Consider the following 20,657-nt stretch of genomic DNA (forward strand, 5'->3'; position numbering starts at 1 on the left):
TCTGGCGAGCGCACGTGCCCTATAGCGAAAACCTCTCCAAAAATAAATAAATAAATAAAATAAAATAAAAAATAAAATAATTCTTTAAAAAAACAGTTAAAAAGCTTGTCCCTTGCTTTCTTTCTTATGCCCCAGTTCAAATCCTGAGAGATTACTATTTTTACCTCCCCTTTTAAAAGTGTTTTTTTTTTAAATAATTTTCTCCACCACAACCACCACCACACACACACACACACACACACACACACACCCCTTGTAAATAGAATGCTTACACAGAGTGCTCTGGATTTAAAAACTTTTGGACATTATCTATTCGTTTCTATATATATTTTTTTTTTCGCTATAGGGCATGTGCGCTCACCAGACAGACAGAGAGAGACATAGAGACAGAAAGCGAGAAATCACCCCCCAGGGGTGATGGTCATACTGCATTCCCTTCTCCTTCATTCTCCTCTCGGGATCTTGAGCACGCACGCACACGTGCCTGGCGTGAGTTTTAAGCCACTGGGTCCGGGACGTGAACCGCGGTTGACTACGTGGGAGTCCAGTGACATAGCCATTACTCTAACTGCTGGTTCCCTCGTTTCTATATTTTAATGTAGATCTAGTGCACACAATAAGTACACATACACTCATACTCTTCTCCTGCCATTTTCCCATCACATTTTTCTCAAGCTTAGTTGTTTATTCTGAGAGAGAGAATGCACACAGCCTCAACAGGGTCCTGATATTGCAGTGCACCTCCAGCTCCATCCATCCTGGATCATGAGCACATGCGCTGGTTATACTCAGGGAGATCTCCAGATGCAAACCAGGAGCCTTCCATGTAGGTCTGCCTTAAGGAACATAGCATTTTCCTGCTTCACCATCATCTGGCCCTGCCGTAATCACAATTTTTGGCCATATCTTATTTACTCTGACTCTGGATATTATTCAGTGATCCATCTGTCCTGTGCATTTATTTACTTAGTTTTTTATGTACTTACTTATTTTAGAAATTTTTGCTATTGGATGTGTGTACTCTCTGGAGAGACAGAGAGAGAGAAAATGAGAAATCACCCCCTGGGGGGATGGCCACAGTGCAACCCCTTCTCCTCCATTCTACCGTCAGGATTTTGGGCACACATGCACACACACTCAGTGTGAGTTTCAGGCCAACAGATCCAGGACTCAAACTGTGATCAACCATGTGGGAGTCCAGTGCCTTAACCACTATGCCACCTGCTGTCTGAGTTTTCTATGTACTTTTCAAAATGATCCCATTGTTTTATCACACAGACATTAATTTGCTCCATCTTGTTCTGTTTATCCAAACCACTTTGACAACCATCCCATTCTCTTATTTCCTTGTTTGTAGGCATATATCTTTTTTAAAAGTTTGCTATAGGGTTCCTCAGAGAGAAAGAGAAATGACACCCCCCGGGAGCGGGATGGCCACATCACAATTCCCTCTCCCTCATTTATTCTCTCGGGATTTTAGGCATGCATGCACATAGGCTGGAATGTTGTTCAAGCTGTCAGATTCAGGACTTGAACTGTACGGTTAACTATGTGGGGTCTAGTCACTTTAACCACTGTGCCACCACCACTAGCTAACACAGCTTATACTTTATTAATTAACACCTTAAACTGTCACTTAATGGAATTTCAGAAGGAAGAGAATACAAATATTTATAATCACCATGCTATATTTGGTTGCAGACTGTTTTTATATTTTACCTCTAAGAACGGCTATTCAGGGCCGGCAGGTGGCATTGCGGTTAAGGCACTGGACTCCCACATGGCCGACCACGGTTTGAGTCTTAGACTTGGTGGCTTTGTTTTCTCACTCTCCCTTTCTCTCTCTCTCTCTCTCTCTCTCTCTCTAGCTCTCTAGTCAAATTAAAAAATATAATAATAGTTGGACCAGCAGGTGGCATGGTGGCTAATACCCTGAACTCCCACATGGCCGACCACAGTTCACGTCCTGGACTTGGCAGCTTGTTCTTTCTCTCTCTCTCTCATCAAACTGAAAAATAATAAATAAATAAAATTTAAAAAAAAGAAAGTGCATTGTTTTTAAAAAATAATAGCAAATGGAATTCAATGAATAAATAATTGTTTAAAGAGAGAGAGAGAGGCTGTTCTATTTTAAAAGACCATACCCTTTATCCATTTTTTTTTTTTTTTGAGAGAGAGATTTTTTCTATAAGGCTTGTGCGGTCACCAGAGAGACAGAGAGAGAGAAAGCAAGAAGAGACAGACAGAAAGCCAGAGGGGATGGCCACGCTGCAATCCCATCTCCTCCAGTCTCCTCTTGGGATTTTGAGCATGCATGCACACATGTCAGGCATGAGTTTCAAGCCACTGGATCTGGGACTCGAACTGCAGTTGACTACATGGGAGTCCAGCAACGTAACCATTACAGCATTTGCTGGTCCCTATTCATATAGTTTTAAACTTATATTTCATTTATTTACATTCTATGGCTAATACATTTACATGGTTCAAAATCCAGAAGTTCTTTAAAAATAACAAAATAAAAAGTCTCTTCCTCATCTCTATCTCCTCAGTCACCCACTTTCTCTCCCCAGAAACAACCAATATCATTAGCTTCTTGTGTATCATTACAGAAATGTTTTATGAGTGTGAATCCACTGTTCTATATCTTGCTTTTTACTTCATAGTAGATCTTCAAATTCATTCCATAACAGTTGTTGAAAAGCTTCTTGAGGAACTGGCTTATAGCCTAGTGATTAAGGAAGCTAGCTCCCATATGACCAACCCCAGCTCAAATCCTGGCCCCCATGGCCTGTAAAACATGCCAGGCACATGAGTGTGCATACTCATAATCCTGACAGGATGAGAAATGGAGAAGAGATTGCTGCGTGACCACGTGCTGTTGGGAGTTGCTTCCTCCTTCCTGTCTCTCTCTCTCTATTTCTCTGTCTCTGGTGAGCACATGTCCCCTCTGACAGTTAAACAAAACCAAAACCAAACCAAAGCAAAACAAACAAATAAAACTTTTCATTTTTTAAAGAATATGTTGTATTCTGTTGTGGGAATGACCACAATTTAACTAGTTCTCTATTAATGAACATTTAATTTGTTTTAAGTTTTTCTATTACAAATAGTGCTATAATGATGATTTTATACACAAATAATTTTTTACTTGTCCTAGTATTTCTGTTAGGATAAATTCCTGGAGTAGAATTTCTGGCTTACTCCAGAATTTAGATTTTTTAAATAATACAACATTTTCTTATAAATATAAGACAGATTCTGTGAAATGTGAAATACTTTTTTTTTTCCCCTTTCAAATAACAATGATTCTCTTCCTCTCTCCACTCTCACTTTACAGGGACAATCCAAACAGCTTTGGATACCGAAGAAAGGTGACACTTAGCTCTTGGTAGTGGATTCCATTACATTTAAGACAAGTTTTATTATTTGTATCTTTTTTCTTCTGTCTAAAAACCTAAGAGGGTAGATATGATTTTTAAAATTTTGTCAGAGGGTGCATGCACTTGCTGGAGAGACAGGGAGAGAGAGAGGGAAAACAAGAAAGCACCTCTCATGGGGCATAGTCAAGCCACAAATCCCTTCTCTGTTTCTCCCTGCTTTTGGGATTTTGGGCACACATGCACATACACCCAGTATATTTTTCAAGCCATTTTATCCAAGACTTGAACCAGCATCCTCTTAGATCTGCAGTTGGGCTCAATACATTCAAGCCTCAGCATGATCTTCTTTGTAGTGTTTGTCTTTTTCCGGAAAATAGGCTTAGTCTGTCCACCATAGCCACGCTGCTTCCTGTCATAAAGCCGCCTTCCCTGAGCGTATGGAGCATCCTGGCCCTTTTTGTACCATGTCACTTTGTGAGGTTGGTGCTTGCCACACTTCTTATAAAAAGTCCAGTGGGTTCACCATGTTTACAGACATGCTATCTGCACAGAAAGTACAGTTTTAGGGGACCAGCAGTTAGCGTAATGGCTATGTCGCTGGACTCCCATATAGTCGACCGTGGTTCGCATCCCGGACCCGGTGGCTTAAAACTCACGCCGGGCGCGTGTGCGTGCGTGCCCAAGATCCCTAGAGGAGAATGGAAGAGAAGGGATTGCGGCGTGGCCATCCCCCCTGGGGGGTGATTTCTTACTTTCTGTCTCTCTGTTTCTGTCTGTCTGGCGAGCGCACGTCCCCTATAGCAAAAACCTCTACAAAAAAAAAAGAAAGTACAGTTTTTGTTTTTGTTTGTTTGGTTTTGGTTTTTTTGAGAGATTTTTTGCTATAGGGCGTGTCCCCTCACAAGAAAGACAGAGAGAGACAGAAAGCAAGAAATCACTCCCAGGGGGGATGGCCACACCATAATCCCTTCTCCTCCATTCTCCTCTCGGGATCTTGGGCATGCATGCACATGTGCCCGGAGTGAGTTTAAGCCACCAGGTCCGGGACTCAAACTGCAGTCAACTACATGGGAGTCCAGTGGCATAGCCATTACTCCAATTACTGGTCCCAAGTTTTTTGTTTTTTGAGAGGTATTTGCTATATAAGACGCGTGCACTCACTAGAAAGACAGAGAGACAGAAAGCGAGAAATCACCCCCCAGAGGGGATGGTCCCACTGCAATCCCTTCTCCTCCATTCTCCTCTTAGGATCTTGTGCACGCGCCCGGCATGAGTTTAAGCTACTGAGTTGGGTCTGGGACTCCAACTGCAGTCGACTACATGGAAGTTCAGCAACATAGACATTACACCAACTGCTGGTCCCTGTTTTTTTTTTTTTTTTTTTTTAATAGTACATTTTTGAGCTATATTTCACATACCATATAAGTCATCCATTTAAAGTATACAATTCAATGGTTTTTAGTATCTTCCGAGTATATTCATATTCATTTAGTATATTCAGTAACTATCCCAACACTCGGTTTTAGAATGTGTTTGCCACCCTAGAAAGAAGCTCTATGTCTTTTAGCGGTCACTCTCCTTTCCTCCCAGTGCCCACAGCCCTAGGTAACCATTAAATGTACTTTCTCCCTACATATATGTGCCCATTCTGGACATTGCATGTAAGTGACATCATACAATATGTGAGTTTCTGTATTTCTTATAGTTTTGTTGGCAAAAATACCTGAGAAATTCTAGTGTGTAGGTGGTTTTCCCGGTTGATAGAGGTGTTTTGGGAAGTTGTTATCTGCCCAGGGGAAATGAGTACATTAGTTTTGAAGTGGGGATGGCTTAGTAGATTCCTGGGATTGAATCAGTCAGCCCTAAATGTCTCAAGACATTTAGAACTAGCCTGTGTTTCTTGCAATGCAAGGACACTGTAATGTGAACCGGGGACCAGCGGGTGGTATAGTGCTAAAGGCCCTGGACTCCCACATGGCCGACCACGGTCTGAGTCTTAGACCTGGCAGCTTAAAAGTCACGCCGTGTATGTGTGTATGTGTGCCCAAGATCCTGGGAGGAGAATGAGGGAGAAGGGATCACAGTGTGGCCATCTCCCCTGGGGAGTGATTTCTTACTTTCCCTCTTACTGTCTCTGTCTCTCTTTCTCTCCTATGAGTGCACATACCCTAAGGCTAAAACCTCTTAAAAACAAAAAAAAGAAAAGAAAAGAAGTGAGGATTGATGCTGTGTGCAACCACACGTCTGTCCACAACCACACGTCTGTCCACCACATAGAGGAGTTTATGAGCTCATTTGACCAGGATAATAAGTTCGTAGAGATAAATAAATGTCTTCTGCTAAAGACTAACAAGAGAAAATAGGAATAAACAACACTGATCGAGACTTTGTAATAGATGGGTTTCTGAAAAGCTAGATACAGATCATTTTTTCATTGTAAAGTCACAACTATATTCCTATAAGGAAACAAATTCACAAGGATTTTCAAATTGAGAACTTCTAATGAAAAAGTAGTTATGGGGTCAGCAGGTGACATGGTGGTTAAGGTGCTGGGTCCCCCATGGCCAACTGCACAGTCCAGTCCAGGAACTGGCAGCTTGAAAAATCACACAGGCCATGTGTGCATGCATACCCAGAATCCCAAGAAAAGAGATTGCAACATGGCCATCCCCCTTGGAGGGTGATTTCTCACTTTCTTTCTCTCTCTCTCTCCAGTGAGCATGCATGCCCTATATTAAAAACTTTAAAAAAAAAAAAAGTGGATTTGATAGCTGCAGCTCCATAATATACACTGTATTAGGCCTCATAATACAGAAATATACAATGCGTGCCAGAATTGCAGTTACCACCTACCAGTTATCTTTCTTCTGGGGCTCTTTTAGAAACTGGAATTGGATTTCTTCCTGTCCTTTAGTAAATTTTTGCTAAGCCACAGATGTTTTTCCTATGCCAGAGTGTTTCCTAATTCCACTTCGGACCTTAAGGGACTTCTCCATCATTGTATATAATGGAGCCAACTGTAACTATTTTTTTTTTGGAAGGGGGGAGGTTTTCCCTATAGGGCGCGTGCACTGGCCAGACAGACAGAGAGAGACAGAGAGACAGAAAGTGAGAAATCACCCCCTAGGGGGGATGGTCACACCTCAATCCCTTCTCCTCCATTCTCCTCTCAGGATCTTGGGCACGCACGCACACGCACCCGGCGTGAGTTTTAAGCCACCAGGTCCGGGACACAAACCGTGGTCGACTACGTGGGAGTCCAGTGACATAGCCATTACGCTAACTGCTGGTTCGGTCAACTGTAACTATTGAATACAATGTCATATTTTGTTAACTAGTAACTGTTTAAATATGGTTCTTCCTTGGTCTTTAAATCCCCAAAGAGCAGAGCTTCTGCTTATATAAAATCAGAGCCCACCTTCAGGGAGGCATGGCTTGGGGCCACATGCAGAGAGGTCTTAGGCTCTTTGGAAGCAAATAAAAGGTGGGAGTGGAGAGAGCAGAAAGGATAGGCAGACAGACGCAGCCCTCAGCAGGTGCATCACCTTCACAACTCACAGGTATAGCAGATTCGAAGTGAAGACAACCTATAGCATAGAAAATAGTGTGTAGGCTTTGCCTACAAGATTGTCAGTTTAACAGGAGAATGATAAACTGGGATAAAAATAATTATAGATTTCTTTGTTTTTTCTTTTCTTTTTTTGGAGAAGTTTTTTGCTACAGGGCACGTGTGCTCTCCAGGAAGACAGAGAGAGACAGAGAGATAGAAAGTGAGAAATCATACCCCCCCGCCCCCCAGAGGGAATGGCCTCTCCGCAATTCCTTCTCTTCCATTCTCTTCTTGGGATTTTGGGCACACACGCCCATGCACTCGGTGTGAGTTTAAGCCTCTGGCTCCGGGACTCAAACTGCAGTTAACTACATGGGAGTCCAGTGACATAGCCATTACGCTAACCGCTGGTCCCAAAAATAATTATAGATTTCTCAAGTGTTTATATTACTCTCTCCCCATCCTCTCTTAATTCCTGAAATTTATTTCAAGGCTATATCTTTTAAAAAATAATTATTCATTCAATTTTATTTTTTATTATTATTTTTTAATTTGATTAGAGAGAGAGGAGAAAGTGAGAAAACAAGCTGCTAGGTCTGGGACTGAAACTGCAGTTGATGTGGGAGTCCAGCGCCCCAGCCACTACACCATGTGCTGGCCCCAACAAGGCTGTATCTTTGGGCCAGCCTCATAGCCTAGTGGTTAAGGGAGCTGGATCTCACATGGCTGACTACGGTTTGAACTCTAGCCCTGGTGGCTTGCAGAACATACCAGGAACTTGTGTGTGTGTGTGTGTGTGTGTGTGTGCGCGCGCGTGCGTGTGTGTGTGTCCAAAAGCCAAGCAATGTAAAGAAATGAAGAAGGGATTGCAACGTGACCATGCTCTTGTGGGAGGTTGGAGGTGCTCACTTTCTCTCTCTCTCTCCCTGGCAAGTGTATGTGCCCACTGGCAATTTAAGAGAGAGAGAGAGACTATGTCTTTGAATTCTTTTTTTTTTTTGAGAGGTTTTCGCTATAGGGCGCGTGTGCTTGCCAGACAGAGAGAGAGAGACAGAGACAGAAAGCGAGAAATCACCCCCCAGGGGGAATGGCCATGCCACAATCCCCTCTCCTCCATTCTCCTCTCGGGATCTTGGGCACGCACGCACATGCGCCCGGCGTGAGTTTTAAGCCACCGGGTCTGGGACGCGAACCGCGGTCGACTACATGGGAGTCCAGCGACATAGCCATTATGCTAACTGCTGGTCCCTGTCTTTGAATTCTTTTTACTCATTTATTCATTCAGCAAATAGTTATTGAGCACCTGCTATGTGCAGTCACTCCTCTCGGTATTTTGGGGAAACAACAGGGAATAAAACAAAACTCTTGACTTTGTACAGAGTTCACATTCCAAGGACAACAGACAATAAATAAGGAAATCTGTAACATGGCAGGTGGTATTAAGTGGTAAGAGAAAAAAAATGAAATTGGGTTAGAGGGAAAAGTGTGGCAGGAGAAGGAGGGTGCTCCCTTATATACGGTCAGTGTGATGCGTGAAAAGAGACATGATGTGTGTTTAGGAATTAGCAGAGGATACCAGACGAGCAGTAGCTGAGACAGAGGGGATTGAGGCAAAGATGCTGGCCAGGAGCAGCTGCGTCTACTCAATAGTGAGAAGGCCAACGTTGCTAGAGGAGAGTGAGCACGCGTGTAAGTAGAAGGTGGGGTCAAGGAGAGACCAAAAGCAGGCAGGCGTCTAGCGGCTGCTCTTATTCAGGAGAGAAGGGAAACCATGGAGGGGCTTGGGCAGAAGAAGGGCCTGATTACTCTTTCAATCAGTTCCAGCAGTGAGGGGAAAGGATACAAACAGGGAGACCAGTTAGGGGATTACTGGAAAAGTTCAGGCCCAGCTGCAGTGGCACATGCTGCTAAGAAACTGCTTCACAGGCTGACACTACATGAGAGTCCCAGGTCTGATTCTCAGTCTAAACTAAAGGCCAAGAGCAATTACCTGTACCTATAATCCTAGCGACTCAGGGAGGCTGAGGTGGGAGGATTGTGAGCATACGATACGACCAGCATGGGAAACACAGCAAGATTCTGTCTTTTAAAAAAGAGTTATACTTGGCGGTGTGAACTTATAGTCCCAGCTGGGAGGCTGGCAAGACCTTGGCATTTAAATAAATAAAGAAAGAAAGAATGCAGACCAGAGGGGCTGGCAAGGTGGTGTGCTGGTTGTGGTGTTGGACTCCCACATGGCTGACCACAGTTTGAGTCCTGGCTTGCTTTCTCACTTTCCCTTTCTCTTTCTGTCTCTGATAAGATTTTTAAAATAATAATAATCACAAAATAAAATAAATAATTCTTAAAAAATAAAAAAAGAGTAAGTCCAAGGGATTGAGGTAGTCAGTACCATTTTCTTATAGATACATTCTGAAACCCCTATTTCCTTCTTTATCTTGTCACTGTTTCTTTTTCCTCACTGTTCTTAGAAATGTGTAATCTTCCCCCACCCCCAGTGAAAGAATTTGCATTTATATAGTTGTGAGGTGGTACTTTTATATAGTTGTGAGATGGTACTTTATTTTGGTTCTGACTTAAATCCTATCTCCCTCCCCTCAGATCATGGTAACACTGTTATGGGTTACACATTAGGAGGCATGAGTGTAAGAAGGGATCGGTGAGTCCTAGGAAACTCCTCCATAAGCTTAGATCTAACCCTGATCATTCCCAGAATGCTCTGAAATGTCCCTTTGTAGGAATTGCTCTCATCACAGTTTGACAGAGAGAAAATGTCCTGGAATGGAGAACTACAGAAAAGCAGAAAGCACTGCTGTGCTTGGAGCTGCTGTGTTAGAAGGGACAATGCTGGTCATCAAACCCTAGTCTCAGAATTGGGAGATCCTTGAGGGCATTCTGTCTGGTCTTCTCCCAGTGCTTAGTGAACACCCGTGTGTTGTGTAATCAATTTACTTCTTCTAAAGTCCATTCATAGACAACAGGATGTCAGTGCTGGGAGTGACCTCAGAGATCATATTGCACTGGAACTAGATTCATTCAGGAGTCTGAGCTTCCAGACCCATCTTCTTTCCACTTGTGATGTTGTCTCTCCAAATACAGGGTAGCCCTTGTTGGTAGGATTACAGAGGTGGGTTTAATGCCTCTGAGTTCATCCCATCACAGGATAACTGGATTTATTTGCCTTTCAATCCAAAACAGTAATGAATCCTTCCTTTTTGCTTTCAACCCCAGGAGTTGCCCTGCTCTCAGATGTATACCCTGAGAAGATCTTGCTTGACCTGTTGGCTCAGTATGACAGCAGCAAAGCCAAGCACACGCCAGAGACCAGAATGAAAGTCGGGGAAGTCCTGATGCGAATTGTCAGGGCATTAGGTGAGTTTTCTTATTCTATCCATCTGGAACAGGGTAGAGGAACAGTATGGCTTGGAAAGTAAAGTCTGGTTTATTGTACTAGCATGGTAAAGGCAGTGTAGTGGCTGAAATAAACTGGTTCGAATTTAGGGATTTAGCCATATTCAGTTGCCCACTACTACTGGCAGCAGTAGTGTTCTTCATTTTCCTGCAACTGCTGTGTCTTCTTTCTCTGGAGCTGTGTTAGTCCCTGGTTTTTAATGGAGCTTGAATGAGTAGCATCAAGAGTGAAAAGTAGAGGTATGTCAGACCGGGAGGGAAGAGTGCTAACTTGTTGAATGTCTACTGTGGGCCAGGTTTTCAACATATACAATTTCATATGATCTTCCTGATAAAATTCTATAATGAGACCTTCATTAGACCCATTTTATACATAAGGAAACTATGTCTCAGATACCTTCAGCCAGATATCCAAGACTCATTTAGCTGGTTAATGGTAGTGCTAAGAACTGAACCACTACATTGAAGGTAGTTGCTCTGGGCTATCTAAGCTGAGAGTAAATAGTTCAGAGCATGGGCTAGGGACCAGCAGGTGGTATGGTGGTTAAGGTAGTGGACTCCCACAGGGTATGTCATGGTTTGAGTCCTGGACACGGTAGCTTCCTTTCTTATTCTCTTTCTGAGGAGTGCATGTGTCCTATAGCAAATTTAAAAATAATAGTAATAATAACAAATAATTTAAAAAAAAAAAAAAGAGCTTGGGGATCCAGCAGGTGGCATAGTGGTTAAGGTGCTGGATTCCCACATAGCCAACTGCGTTTTGAGTCCTGGATCTGGTAGCTTGAAACTCACACCAGGCACGTATGTGCATGTGCCCAAAATCCTGAGAGGAGAATAGAGAAGGAACTGCAGTGTGGCCATCGCTCCTGGGGGGTGATTTCTCACTTTCTGTCTCTCTGTCTCTCTTTATCTCTCGATCTCTCGCTGTCACTGTGGCGAGTGTGGGTACCCTATAGCAAAAATCTCTCAAAAAAGAGAAAAGCTGGGACCAGCAGATGGCATAGTGTTTTCGTCACTGGACTCCCACACAGCCGACTGTGATTCGAGTCCTGGATCTGGCAGCTTGTAACTCACACTGGGAACATGTGTGTGCTCAAACTCCTGAGAGGAGAATGGAGAAGGGATTGTGGCATGACCATCCCACCTATAGGGAGATTTCTTGCTTTCTGTCTCTCTCTCTGTCTCTGATGAGTACATGAGCCCTATGGCACAAATCTCTCTCTTTTAATTATTTCATCTTATTTATTTATTCATTTATTTTAATTTGACCAGAGAGAGACAGAGAGCAAAAAGGGGAAAGTCCCCCCAAAAACCTCTCTTAAAAAAAAAAAAAGAAAAAGAAAAGCTTGGGCTATAAACTTAACATTGCCTGGGTTCAAATTCTGAGCTGCTCTTTATTGACTTTGTTACCATGGGAATGTTTCTTTGTGGGCAGGCAGAGAATTTCACTATAGAGTGCTTGCACTCTGGAGACAGAGACAGAGAGTGAGAAATCACCCCCCAGGGCATCCACATCATAATTCCCCCTTCTCCATTAATGTCTTGGGATTCTGAGCATGCACACACACACACACACACCTGGCATGAGTTTTAAGCTGCCAGCTCTGGGACTTGAACTGTAGTGAGCCATGTGGGAGTCTAGCACCTTAGCCACCATGTCACCTGCTGGTCCAGTGGGAATGTTTCTTAACCTCTTGGTGCCTTGGTGAGGACATTGGCAGCACTTACTCATAGGGCTATTATAAGGAGTAAATAAGGTAATACTTTAGAGTAGTGTTTGTTACACAATATTTATTGGCCAAATGTTTATTGCTAACTTGTTTCCCAGAGAACTCATGCCAGTTATATCATCAGTGTTTGAGAATATATATTTGTCTGAATCTTTATAAATACTATATATTCTAATTTCTTTTTTTCTTAATTTCTTTTTTTTTTTTTTTTTGAGAGGGTTTTCTATACAGTGCATACACTCACCAGAGAGAGAGAAAGCAAGAGGTCACCTCCCCGCCCCCAGGGGCGTGGATGGTCATGCTACAATCCCTTCTCCTCTGTTCTCCCCTTGAGATTTTGGGCATGAGCCCAGCATGAATATCAAGCTGCCAGGTTTAGGACTTGTACCATGGTTGACCATGTAAAGAGTCCAGCACCTTAACCATTATACCACCTGTTAGCCCTCTATTTTTCTTTTTATAAATCATTATCAAGCAGATATATAAAGAAATGCTATTTTGTTTTTATTTGCATTTACCTGATGAATAGGATATTTTTCATATATGCACTAGCTAAGCTTTTGTGTGCATACAGGGGTTTCGGGTAGATGTGGATGTGTGTATATGTGCATGTGTGAATTACCAGTTCCTGCTCTTTTTCTACTTTTGCATTGGGGTATTGATTTTGTTATTTGCCTTATTGACATTGACATTGTAAATATTTTCTCTAGTTGTTTATCTTTTAGTTTTGTTTATATTTTATTTTTGAAACACAAAACTTTTGATTTCAGTATAGGTAAAACTACCTTTTCTTTTATTATTTCCTTCTTATATGAAAAGACATTCTAAAATTACTTTTCCCAAAGCATTCATATTATATGCACATATGCATCTATATATTTTTATCTCTACTTTTCAATGTGGAAAATATTGTGGAAGAATTTTTGGTTTAGTCTTTTATTTATTTATTGTACTCCTAGAAATTTAATCTTAACACATTGTTAAATTACTAATCATTCCAAATGTTTTTCCATCTGTTTCCTTTTATATGGTCCAATGTCGATGTTGACAATAGCCTGTGGACTGTTATATGTCATTGAGTTTTTTAAAAGTCTTTTAAATATAACACATTTACTCTTTAGTAATACTTTCCCGATATTACTGCCCAGCCCAAGATACTGAATTGGTTATTGAGACATTACTTGGCAAATAGAATTGGAGCAAAGAAAATTAAGTACATCTGTCAGGGTATTTTTTTCATTGTCTTTTATTTTTAATTGACACATAATAAGTATAGATATTGAAACCAGACAGTGTATTGGTAAACCATTATGCTCTGGGAGACTGACCCACATGGGAGGGTTCCAGGTTCACATGCTAAGACTACCCTGAGTATGCCAGGCATACACCTGCTCACGATCTGGGGAGGGCTGTGTTTGGGGGTAGATTGCAGCTCTGGGACCTACTAGAAGTGCTGTTTCTCTCTCTTGCTCTCTCTCTGTATCTCTCTCATCCATGGTATAAATAAATAACTTAACATTTAAAAAATTGTGCATATTTGGGACCAGCAGGTGGCGTGATGATTAAGGCACTGGACACTCCCACATGTCTGACCATAGTTTGAGTCCCGGACCTGGTGACTTGCTTTCTCGCTTCTTCTCTCTGTCTCTGTCTTTCTCTCTCTGTCCCTCTCTGGTCAAATTTAAATAAATGGGTGAATCAATAAAAATTAAATAAATAATTCTTTTTAAAAAATTGTGCATATTTACAGGGTATTCTATGACTTTTTAGTACATGAACACGATGTATAATGATCAAATCAGAGTAATTAGCCTTTTTTGTCATTTAAAACATTTATCATTACTTTCTGTTGGGAACATTCAAAATCTCTCTCAGCTCTTCTGAAATATATGAGTATTGTTAAGTATAGATATCCTACTGTGCTATAAAACACTATAACTGAATCCTCTTATCTAACTGTAATTTTGTATTGGTTAACCAACATCTCCCTATCCTCACTTCACCCTTCCCAATCTCTAGTAACCACTATTCTGCTCTCTGCTTCTATGAAGTTAACTTCTGTAGTTTGCAAATGTGAGTAAGACCATGCAATTTTTCTCATTCTGTACCTGGCTTATTTCATTTAATATAATGTTCTCTAGGCTTTTCTGTGTTGCCTGGATGACAGGATTTCATTCATTATAATAGCTAAGTAGTATTTCATTGTGTATTTTTACATTTTCTTTTTCTATTCATTTATTGATGGACACTTAGGTGAATTCTATATCTTAACTGTTGTGAATAGGATTGCAATGAACACGGGAGTGCAACTATTTCTGTGACATACTGAGTTCCTTTTCTTTGGATATATACTTAGTAGTTGGATTGCTAGATCATATGGCAGTTCTATTTTTAGTTTTTTGAGGAACCTCCATACTGTTTTCCATGATGGTTGTACTGTTGGGTCATTGAAAAAGTCATGATGTGGGACTAGCAGATGGCATAATGGTTATGTCACTGGACTCCCAGGTAGTCGACCTTGGTTGAAGTCCCAGGCCCGGCGACTTAAGACTCACACTGGGCATGTGTGCGTGCGTGCCTAAGATCCTGAGAGGAGAGTGGAAGAGAAGGGATTGAGGCATGGCTACACTCTCCCCACCAGGAGTGATTTCTTGCTTCTTGTCTCTCTTTCTCTCTCCAGCAAGCACACGCACCCTATAGCAAAAGTCTCTCAAAAAAAAGAAAAGAAAAAGTCACGGTGCATTTTTGCATAGAAAAACATGTTTCCGATGACCCAATAATTGACATTCTATGGGAGTATTTCCTTGTGAGATTGCCTAGAGCAATTATCTGATCTGTTGTAGATTACCCTCCACTCTCAAATATGCGTGATGTAGTATCTTCTTTCTCATCAGCAGAGCTGGACAAACACTACATACTTCTTTTTTTTTTAAAGAATTATTTTATTCAGCTTTATTTATTTATTTATTTATTTCAATTTGACTAGAGAGAGATAGGGCAAGTGAGAAAGCAAGCTGCAAGGTCTAGGACTTGAACTGTGGTCAGCAGCCATGAGGGAATCCAGCACCTTTAACCACCACGCCACCTGCTGGCCCCACACTACATAGTTCTTATTTGTTTCTTTAGACCAATGATTCTTAAGTGAAAGGTCATGGGAGAAATTTTGCTACCCAGGGGACATTTGGCAATGCCTAGAGACATTTTTGATGTTGGAGAGGAGGTAGAAGTAGATTGTGGCTGGTGTTTAGAGTTCCAGGGTTCTCTGCTACACATCCTACGGTGCACAGGACAGCCCTCCACAAGAGAGAATGATCTGGCATGAAATGGCAGTAGGACCCCTGTTGGGACACTGCTCTAGAGCACTTGGCCGTTGCATTTCTGCTTTATAATATTACTCAGATGTGTCAGTCAGATCCACTGCGACATACAGTCATGCAGGTTGTTCAGCTGAGTAAACTCCAAGGGGCATTGTGTGAATGGCTTGCTCTGGAGTTGTACGGTACTAAACCTGTGTAGTTACTCTGGTGGCCCTGAATAAATAGGTCACATCTTAACTTACAGTAGATTTCAGATTAGCATCTCACTGGAAAGAGTTTGAAAAAATTATTCATTCTTTTCTGTAACATATTTGCAAATTCTTTTGGATATGGAAGCTTCTTCACATGATGAATTTCTTCTATATTATATTAGCACAATTTTAATGAGTAACCTTCTGCTATCTACTGGATATGGGGATGTGTTATTAAAACCTGTGGCCCGACCAGCAGGTGGCATGGACATTAAGGTGCTGGATCACAAATAGCTGACTAGTGTGGTTTGAGTCCCAGATGCTGGTAGATTGAAAATCATACCAGGCATGTGTGTTGTTTGCCCAAGATCCTGAGAGGAGACTGGAGGAGAAGGGACTGCAGCATGGCCATCCCCTCAGGGAGTGATTTCTCATGTTCTCTTTCTCTCTCCCTCCCTCTTTATCTCTTTCTCTGGTAAGTACAATTGCCCTATAGAAAAACTAAAGGAAAAAAAATCTGTGGCCACCTGTGAAGTGGTTTTATGATGCTTCCTATCCTTTTTTTGCCTTTCTTTTATCTTTAATGAACCATAATAAATATGAAGTGTATATGTTATATGTTTATATGTGTTTATATTTTTTCTTTTTAATTTGTTATAAGAGTATATGTACTCGTTAGAGAAAGACAGAGACAGAGAGAGGAAAAGTGAGAAATGATCACTCCCTCCATTCTCCTCCTGGGATTTGGACACACGTGCATGCTTGGTGTGTTCTCAAGCTATCAGGTTCAGGACTCAAACCATGCAGTCGGCTATGTGGAATCCAGCCACCTTAACCCCCACGCCATCTGCTGGCCCTATAACAAGAACGTTTTTAAAGAATTAAAAAAAAAAAAAAAAGCCATAGTATTTCCTATATCTTGTAGTTTAGTGGGAGAGGTCAACTGATACACATATCATCATCTTGGTAAGACTGCTTGCCTGTGGCGGGTATTATGGGAACCCAGAAAAAAATCATCTTATCTGTTCTTTTTCTTCTTGAAACCCTGCGGTTTCTGGTGGCAGTGTGCCGCAGAGGTACGTCAGTTCCTTATCATTTTCACAGCACAGCAGGTCAGTTTTTGAAAAGATAGCTTTTGTGTGATAGTTTTCAGAATTTTACCTTACAGTACAGGCTTAGATGAAGGTAAAATGGTAAGTTGGAAATGTGGATAATTGGATAACAGTCAGGGAATTTAACATTCATATATTTCAGCAACAATAACAGTTGAAAATTATAGTTCTTGGGCCAGCTGTTGGCATGGTCATTAAGGCAGCTGGATCCCACATGGCACACTACATTGTTTGAGTCAGTGACCAGGCTCATTGAAAACCTCCTTGGGCACATGTGCATAATTGCCAAAATCCCAAAAGGAAGAGAAAGGATTGCAGTGTGACCATCTCTCATGAGAGATACTTTCCCACTTTTCTTTTCTCTCTGTGTCTCTCTGAACACGCTTTTTTGCAAGTTGAAAGGAAAAAAAGAATTGGAGTTCACATACATTAGATGGAGAAATTTTCTGCAAAGTTCAGAGGGTCAAATTAAATGATCTTTGCCAGTGCTGCCTAGGTTGGCATCAGTATAGTTCAATTCAACCAACATTTATATTTATATAAATTAGAAATACTAATATGGTCAGAATTGAAGATTGAAGCCAGACTGGAAAACTTTTTTTTTTTTTCTTTTCCTTTTTCTCTTTTCTTCCTAACTTAAATTTTTTTAGGGATGTAATTTTAAGATCCCTTTATAGACCTTTCCCCATCCCAATTATATCAATAACATATGTTACTGATGTTTGTTTTGGACAATTTCAAAATATTTAAATATTTTAAAATATAACAAAGAAACTAATCACCTATAATGTCACCATTTGGAAGTAACCATTCTGTTTATATTTTAATGTGTTTTTTTAATAGCTTCTTTTTCTTTTTAAGAAATGTAATTACATGGGAACCAGCAGTTAGCATAATGGCTATGCCGCTGGACTCCCATGTAGTCGACCGCAGTTCACGTCCCGGACCCGGTGGCTTAAAACTCATGCCGGGCATGTGTGCGTGCGTGCCCAAGATCCCGAGAGGAGAATGGAGGAGAAGGGATTGCAGCGTGACCATCTCCCCTGGGGGGTGATTTCTCACTTTCTGTCTCTATGTCTCTCTCTGTCTGTCTGGTGAGCGCACGCGCCCTATAGCAAAAACCTCTCCAAAAAAAAAAAAAAAAGAAATGTAATTACAGGGACCAGCAGATGGCATAATGATTACTTCTCTGGACTCCCACATAGTCGACCGCGGTTCAAGTCTCTAACCCGGCAGCTTAAAACGCATGCCAGGCGCATGTGCATGTATGTATGCTCAAGATCCCGAGAGGAGAATGGAGGAGAAGGGATTGCAGATGGCCATCCCCTCTGAAGGGGTGATTTCTTAATTTCTGTCCCTCTGGTAAATGCATATGCCCTATAGCAAAAATCTCTCTAAAAAAATAAAAAGTATTTACAGTATATATAGATTGCTCATTTTATCTAACATTATAAGTACTTTTTATGTCATTAACTATTGAAAATATAATATTGATCAGTCATAATATAATCAAGAGTCTGAATTTATTATAACTTTACTTATTATCTTCTAGGAAGATCTTGTTTAACTAGGTTGTTTCCCATTCCTTACTGATTATGAGAAGAGTGCTATTGATTATTCTTATAATATTCTTAATAACCAAACTACTTTTGGCTCATCTTTGATTCCTTGCTTAGGATTGATTCCTGTAAGAGAAATTACTAAGTCAGAAAATATGCATAGTTGGGGCCGGCAGGTGTTGTGGTGGTTAAGGGCGCTGGACTCTCACCTGGCCAACCACAGTTTGAGTGCTAGACCTGGTGGCTTGCTTTCTCACTTTCTGTCTCTCACTCTCTCTCACTCTGTCCCTCTCTGATCAAATTAAAATAAAAAAATTAAATAAAGTATTTCTTAAAAAAAAAAAGAAAGAAAATATACATAGTTTAAGTCTCTTAATATCTAGTGCTAAGTGGCTCTCCAGAAATGTGTACTCTTGTCAGCCGTGAATGAGACTGCTAATGTCTCACAGAGTTCATCCATGCAGTGATGGTGTCAGACAACTCCTAACACTGACCACCCATCTTCAAATGTGCTCTTTTTCTCCCAAAATTAATCAAGGAATTTGTCAGAGAATTTGAGAGGGTAGACAATGGAAGGAAAGATGGATGCATAACTCAGTGTGAACCCTTTGTGGCTTTGGGGGAGCAACTCAGATCTGGTGTCATCATTATGTACAAAAAACAGCACTTTTAGGGACCAGCAGTTGGCATAATGGCTATATCTCTGGACTCCCATGTAGTCAACCATGTTTCGAGTCCTGGACCCAGTGACTTAAACACAAGCCAGGCACGTGTGCTTGTGTGCCCAAGACCCGGAGAGGAGAATGGAGGAGAAGAGATCGCGGCATGGCCATCCCTCCTGGGAGATGATTTCTCGCTTTCTGTCTCTCTGTCTCTGTCTGTCTTTCTGGTGAGCACCCGTGCCCTATAGCAAAAACCTCTCAAAAACAAAAGAACGGCACTTTTTAATGATTTTTTGAGGCAGAACCCAGTCTTTGAATCAGCAAGCTCAGACAAGTTCCAGTTTATTGTAGGTCAAATACATCTGAAAGTAAGAGCAAAACTAGAAAGTGATATTCCTGTTGCTTATCTGAAGAGTTTACCTGTAGGAAAGACTGGGAATTAATCATTTAAATGAAGATTGAGGGGAGAGGATTAAATCTCAGCTTCCTTTAGCAGTATATCATGTCAAGTAGAATGACACTCTGGAATCCTGAGGCAAAGTGGCCTATGCTTCTGGGTTAAAAGGCGCCTTTTGTCAAATCCTTCTATATTCCAGGGAAAGGGTGGGTCTTAGGCCTTAGGGTGTATTTGTAATTTTTCAAACCTGCGCAACACCCTGATACGATGTACTTTGCCAACTCTTTTCCATAGCACCTGGTTAATTTTTATGTTTTAGTTTAGCAGTCACTTTACCTACTCAGAGTTCATCCATGCAGTGAGCAACCCATGATCCATCCCAGATCTCTAACAGCTCATCCAGCTCCAGGAGAAAGCCCATAATCTGATTCGGAAGGAGTAAATTCAACCCCATATTCTGTTCTGACAACCACCTTCTTCCTGCCAGATGTAGAAAACAAAGGAAAATTGAATACTTGGATTTGTCTAGCAGGCTACTATGAGTTCTAGTTGTCTTGACCTGTGAATTAAGATGGGAGGAGGAACTTTTTTTTAAAGAATTATTTTATTTAACTTTATTTATTTTAATTTGGCCAGAGAGGGACAGAGTGAGAGAAAGAGAGAGAGAGAGAGAGAGCAAGAAAGAAAGCCTCAGTTTCTGGACTCAAACTGTGGTCAGCCATGTGGGAGTCCAGAGCCCTTAACCACCATGCCACCTGCCGGCCCTGAGGGAAGGGACTTTTAAAGAGCGGAATGATATTTTATAATGTGAATATACTATTGAGAAAATTTACGTCATTTATTCAGTCCTTTCTCTGTGGATGAATATTCACTTTTTTTTTCTTTTTTTTTCTCTATGACTTGCAGCACTGCGATATAAATTCTCATATATGTGTACTAATAAAATTTATTTTATATTGGGGCCAGCAGGTGGCATGGTGGTTAAGGTGCTGGGCTGCCACATGGCTGATTATGGTTTGAGTCCTGGACCTGGTAGCTTGCTTTCTCATTTTCCCTCTCCCTCTCTGTATCTCTCTGATAAATTAAATAATAATAATAATAAAATAAAAAATAATTCTTTAAAAATGTGTATTTTACATATGTGAATATTTTGTTTATATGTACTTGCTGGTGTACTGGACCCTTTATTTCTGGTAGGTGATATTTACTGCAGTAGAATTACTGGGTCAAATACTGTTTATTTTTAAATTATTTATACACTGACAGATTACCTCTTCAAATTGTGAGTGGCATGGGGCTTTTTAAACCATCTGCTTTATTTTTTACTCAATAGAGAAAAATATCT

The 20,657-nt window shown here is 41.1% G+C and overlaps 1 protein-coding gene across 1 annotated transcript in view; it reads left to right on the forward strand.

The window, feature by feature from the left end:
• Nucleotides 1–20,657, forward strand: part of TANGO6 (transport and golgi organization 6 homolog) — a 273,346-nt gene that overhangs the window by 159,171 nt on the left and 93,518 nt on the right. Inside the window, 1 exon segment of the mRNA XM_014591005.1 lies at nt 10,165–10,305. Within this exon segment, the coding sequence (XP_014446491.1) occupies nt 10,165–10,305 (141 nt within the window).

Source organism: Tupaia chinensis, unplaced genomic scaffold (assembly GCF_000334495.1).
Source record: "Tupaia chinensis unplaced genomic scaffold, TupChi_1.0 Scaffold000523_1, whole genome shotgun sequence".
NCBI lineage: Eukaryota > Metazoa > Chordata > Mammalia > Scandentia > Tupaiidae > Tupaia > Tupaia belangeri.